At 58.2% G+C, this 5,905-nt stretch overlaps 1 protein-coding gene across 1 annotated transcript in view; it reads right to left on the bottom strand.

Annotated features, from left to right (window-relative positions):
- Positions 1–5,905, bottom strand: part of TKT (transketolase) — a gene marked incomplete in the record, with an annotated part of 27,166 nt that overhangs the window by 8,037 nt on the left and 13,224 nt on the right. Inside the window, 3 exon segments of the mRNA XM_027768609.1 lie at positions 400–591; positions 5,084–5,181; positions 5,856–5,905. Of these exon segments, the coding sequence (XP_027624410.1) occupies positions 400–591; positions 5,084–5,181; positions 5,856–5,905 (340 nt within the window).

Genomic DNA, 5,905 nt, shown 5'->3' with positions numbered 1-5,905 from the left:
CAGGATGAAGACGTGGACGTGAGGGCCCCTCTGGCTGACGAGGCCCAGACTGGCCTCCTTGCTTTGTAACCCTCGACCCTGAATTGTCATTATTCAAGGCCCCAGGGAAGGCTGGACACAGCCGCCAGACTGAGGCTCAGCCCTCCCCGTGACCACACAGGGAGCCTGCTTACCTTGCCTAAGAGCGAAATGAGGTCACAAAACCAGCCTATAAAGAAATGCGCTTGAAACCAGACCTCAGCCCCCAAATCTGTGGTGGCCCCTGGACCACCAAGCACAAACGCCCAGCATCTGGAGCTGGGAATCAAAACACAAGGGGCTTAACCTCCCACCTCAGCTCCTGCACGTGCAAATCTAGCAGAGGGAGGCTCCATGCTGTGACCACGGCCTCGCACGTACCCGAAGGCCTCGCAGCGCTTCTGGTAGACATCCACCTGGTGCTGCAGCGGGGCTGGGTCACTCTGGCCCAGCCGGTTGATGTCAAGAATGGCCACGAGGTTGTCCAGCTTGTAGAATCCGGCGAAAGCCATGGCCTCCCACACGGAGCCCTCCGACAGCTCCCCGTCTCCCAGCATGCAGTAGACCCGGTAGCTGCGGACACAGGGCAGGTTGGAAGTGGGTCCTGCTACCTGGGCCCTGCCCTTCCCAAGGAGCCTGCCCTCTGGGGTAAGGAGGGACTCCATGCGGGTGTGCAGAACAGGGAGCATTTACACAAGGGGCGATAGCATCATCGGGTCCCTGCTACACCCTCACGTCCACACCCTGAGTGGAAGCGGCTGTGAAGGAAGCCATCAGGAACCCCAGAAGTGTTGGCTGCTGGAAAACGGAACTCTGAGACCACAGGGACCTGGCCAGGGAGATCTAGGACATGGAGTGGACAGGGTAAGAGGAAGACAAGGATGAGGGGGTGAAGAGCTACCTGTGCTGGAGTTAGTGAGAGTTAGTTAGAGCAGTTAGTGTAATGGCTATGTTGCTAGACTCCCATGTAGTCGACCGCGGTTCGCGTCCCGGACCCGGTGGCTTAAACTCATGCCAGGCGTGTGTGCGTGCGTGCCCAAGATCCTGAGAGGAGAATGGAGGAGCAGGGATTGCAGCGTGGCCATCCCCTTGAGGGGTGGGGTGGGGAGATTTCTCGCTTTCTGTCTGTTTAGTGAGCACATGCGCCCTCTAGCAAAAACCTCTCCAAAACAAACAAACAAAAAGAGCTACCTGTGCTGGGTAGGAATGCTGTGAGCCACCTGCTGCAGGGAATCCCCATGACCAGGAGTGCTGGAGGAGTCAAGGAGTTTTGGGGTCTTGCTGGGGGCCATAGGAAACGGGGACCCTGAGAACCACGCTCAGCTCCTGCTGGAAGGAGCTAGGCTGGGAGGCCACCATGCAAGCCAGGCAGCATCCCAGGGCAAGAGGCTTCGGGAGTAAGAATGACGGCCACAGAGGGACCCTGTAGACGAGGGGGACCTGGGCCCTCACAGGACGGGCTCTCTCCATGGCTCCAAGGCTGGTTCTAGCCCCGCAGACTGGAACTGGGCCTGGCCCTTTCTCTACTCTGGGGCCTGCTCCTCCCCCAGCAGACAACGTGACAGGATAGACTACCCAGCAGACAGAACTGCCCCTGGCCCCAGCTAAGGGCGAGGACTGAGGACGAGGTTACAGGCAGGGAGACCAGTTCAGGGACCCTAGTCCCAGGAGATGTGGGTGGAGGGATAGGAGGGAGTGTGACAGCAACCAGCACAGAAAGTCACTGTTTCACAGGGCCTGCCTATGGCGCCCTGGGGCCCTGAGGGGAAGGCAGGCCCTGTGCTGAGCAGCCCTTTCCTCAAGGTTCGAGGTACGTCCATTCCCACAACACAAGGATGCTGATTGAGAGTGGTCAAGGTACTCGCACTGCCAGGAAGTAACTGACCTGGGATTTATTATTTTATTGCCGGAGGGTACATGCACTTGCCAGAGAAAGAGAAAGAAAGAGGGAGAAAGCATCTTCCCCGCCCTCCAGCGGGGCATGGGTGTCACAATTCCTTCTCAACTTCCTGCCAGTTTGGGAACATGTCCCTGCACATGGCCAAGCCACCAGGGCCAGGGTTTCAACAGTGGTTGGCCGTGTGGGATCCAGTTCCCTTGACCACTAAGCTACAGGCCTGTCCTGAGGTGGGATTTAAACACTGGCCTGACTGCAGCCTAGAAAGCCCTCCTTGCTGAGCGTTCCAAGCGCAGGGGGACTTGGCTGCCTGCTGTCCAGCTGTGTGGTCCTGGAAGCCTGGCTGGGCTCAGAGGGACACAGCTGCGTCTTCTCCTGCAGGAAATGGCCCTAGGCCCGGCTGCAGCCCAGCAGTCCAGCCTCGGCTCACAGTGCCACAGGGCCAGGGCAAGGGAAGGAGGAAGGGGCTGGGGCAGACAGCCGAGCTGTCAGCATGACTCAGCATGTGAGCGGGCAGCGTGTGGGAGGGCTCTGCCTGCAGCCTGGAGCTCTGCTGCTGGTGCCTGGCCACAGGGACAAGATCTCAGGGCCCCCACTGCAAAAACCCGACAGGACCTGGGCCTGTCCCACAGCTTGTATCCCGAGGCTCTAAGGGGCCCCGGCAGAGAGGCCTGTAGGGAGCTCAGCTTCCCCAGAAAGAGGTCCCAGGGATGCAGCCTGGCTGCTGCCCCAGCCCACACCCACTTCCAGGGAAGTCTGGAGGAGATGGCGAGCAGAATCCCAGCATAACCTCAGGCTCTGAACCGAGGGACAGGGCTGGCCGTGGGGCCGACAGCTCAGGTCAGGAGCTCGGGGTCTGGAGGAGACACCAGATAAGACTTGTGACTAGGAAAGGGGCCCCACAGAGGCCCGGGCTAACCCAAGGCTTTGTGTTGCCCAAGCTTAGATTTAGGACTGGGGGACCTGGCCCTAAATGCCTAGTCATGAACTAAAATGAAAGAAGAGACCCTGAGGGCTGGCCAATGGCATGGAGGTAAGGTCGCTGGATCCCATACGGGTGACTGGTCAGCTCGAGGCCCAGACCCGGCAGCATGCAAAACACCAGCGTGTGTGTGCGTGTGTCTGTATGTGTGAGCACACATGCCTAACATCCTGAGAGGAGAGTGAAGAGGGATTGTGGTGTGCCCCCGTCGGCCCCAAGGAGGTGCTCTCTCACTTTCCCTCTCTGGAGAGCACATGTGCCCTATGCATGTTAAGGAAGGAAGGAAGGGAAAAAAAGGAGAGGGACCCTAAATGCAAGGTCAACCTACGAAAACGCCTGGAATGTTCAAGCAGAGGACTGGCTAACGGTCCCGGATGTCCCAGAACAGAACATCACGGCTTCATTACACTGGCCCTTGACAGTTAACGACAGGATGTTTTGATTTTTTAAAAAGGCAGAATATAGGGGCCAGCAGGTGACCTAGTGGTGAAGGCGCTGGACTCCTACGTGGCCAACTGTGGTTTGAGTCCTGGACTTGGCACCTTGCTTTCTCACTTTCCCTCTTTCTCTCTGGTCAAACTGAAAAATGGCCTGCTCTATCAGGATGCCACCCCCGGGTGTCTGGTCCAGCCTGATAAATTTGGTGCCCTGGCCTCCCACCCCAGGTACAGTCCAAGGGTCTGGGCCTCGGCCAACTCCCGGCCCCAAGCCACCTTGCCTCTGGGAACGCAGCTAAACCCCGTCTCCCTACACTGGCTTGTCCCATTGTGTCAGGGTCAGGATCTGACCCTTTACAGGGAATTATTTCAAGCAACTGTAGGGAATAATTAACTCACAGCCCTGGCTCTGAGCCAGATCCAATGCCTTAAGCACACATTCAGTATCTGACTCCCTCTTCACCCCACAGTGAATCACTTCTGGGTGTAGCTGGGCCTGCCCCAGAGCTCAGCAGGGGCTGACAGTGAACACTACACTGACAGCTGACCCTGGCCTGCTGGGGCAGGCAGGGCCCACAGCCACCCTTGCCCCCCAACTCACCTGCCAGCCCCACAGCAGCCTTGGGCTTTCTGGCCTCCTGTAGGCCTGGCCCTGCCAACCTCCACCTCGACCCACAGAATTTCCACCAGAGCATCCCTTGGGGCCTCGAGGGACAGCCTGGGGACCCTGAATATGGAGTCCACACAGCCTGTGTCCAGACCCTGCTCCCACTGCTGAGCAAGGCCCTAGGCAGCACCCTACCTCAGGTTCTCATCTGTAAAAGGGTAACCAACTCATGCTACCTCACAGCTCACAGGGGGCTTAGCACAGGGCCAGGCCCCAAGGACGGAAGAATGAAGTGTACTACAGTGTTTTTTTTTTGTTTTGTTTTTTTTTTAAGAGAGATTTGCTATAGGGTGTATGCTCACAGGAGAGACAGACATAAAGCGAGAAATCACCCTCCAGGGGGATGGCCATGTTACAGTCCCTTCCCCTCCATTCTCCTCTTGGGATCTTGGGCATGCATGCACATGTGCCTGGCATGAGTTTTAACCCATCAAGTCTGGAACTTGAAATGCGATCGACTACATGGGAGTCCAGTGACACAGCTGTTACACCATCTGCTGGTTCCACTGCAGTGGTTTTAATAGCTCCCACAGGCCAAATGCAGCCACAGTGGACAGCCTCTGGCTACAATCTCCTGGCTGAAGAGGGTTCTCCTAGAACTATGGGGTGCCAGATCGGCAGACCCGTCAGGCCACTCCCCACCCTCCACGGGTGTAATCTCCCTAACATTTGTTTCTTCCACAGCTCAGGGTGCCCCAGAACCCTCTAGAGCAAACAACCCTCTCCTTTCCCAAGATAAGGGCAGTGGTTCTGGGTTGGATTCTTGGTGCTTAGTCAGACAGGAGGGAGCCTTCTGAGACTCCTGGGCCCAGGCACTGGGCTGGGGTTAACGCAACAACTCCCCAGCCAGAGCACGTGGGCAGAGCACCAGCGAGGAGCGTGTGCTTGGGTGCCACCCTGGCCCCGCCAATCACTGCCAAGGGGCAGTGGGAGGTCTCTAACTCCTGAGTGTTTCCTCTATGAAGGCAAACAGGCCACTCAGGCAGGACATCAGCCCAGGCGAGGTGCCTGTAGGAAGTAGCGGTCAAGGACTAGGACCCAGCCCCAGACCAGGGTGCAGGCCGGAAGTGGGTGGGCATTACCTGGCTTTGTCGAAGTACTTGCCCGTGTAGGCCATCCCGCACGCCGCCCCGAGGCCCTGGCCCAGGGAGCCAGTGGCCACGTCGGTGAAAGCTTGTTTCTGTCACGACAGAGGGCCACAGTTACAGCAGAGAAGGGGCGGTGTGTCCACCGCCACCCAGGATCCTGGCCACACCCCTTCAAGACCTGGGGAGCCCCATTCCCTGCAGAAGGTTATGTGCTCATTCTCGTGTAGGTGTGAGTTCAAATCTCAGCTTTGCCGCCCAGCAAGCTATGTGACTTCAGGCTAGGGACTGAACCTCTCTGAGCCCCATAAAGTGGCTGGGAAAATTCATGACAAAAGTGAGGTAGCACGATCAGCCCCAGTGGGGGTCAGACTGCAGTGACACGTCCGTCCGTGGTCACTCAGGGCCTCACACATTCACAGGGATGCCAGCTGCACCGAGGTGCAAACTGAGTCCCTTCCCTAGGGTGTTACCGGCATGCTGTTGCCCCCTTACTGACTTCCCGAGCTACATCTGTGTGGTCAGTGGGTCCCGTGGGAGAGACACTTGAGAGGCTCCCCGAAACTGGCCCAGGGTGCCACTGGCTGAGGCACCAGCCTGGGGTGAGCATGATGTGCCAACACCCACTTCTCTCCTTCCTCGTGCAGTGTCCTCCTCTACTCCGCAGCACCTCCATCTGATCAGTGGGCATGCCGTCCCCCCTCCCCACGGGCCTGGGAGACAGAAACAGGAAACAGCAGAAGCCTGGGGGCCCCAGCAGGTGCCTTACCGGGACAGGGTGCCCGTCCAAGTCAGAGCTGATCTTCCTCAGGTTCAGCA

This window comes from Tupaia chinensis, unplaced genomic scaffold (assembly GCF_000334495.1).
Source record: "Tupaia chinensis unplaced genomic scaffold, TupChi_1.0 Scaffold147003_1, whole genome shotgun sequence".
NCBI lineage: Eukaryota > Metazoa > Chordata > Mammalia > Scandentia > Tupaiidae > Tupaia > Tupaia belangeri.
Note: the sequence above shows the minus strand (reverse complement) of the source record. Positions and strands in the feature narration are given on the sequence as shown.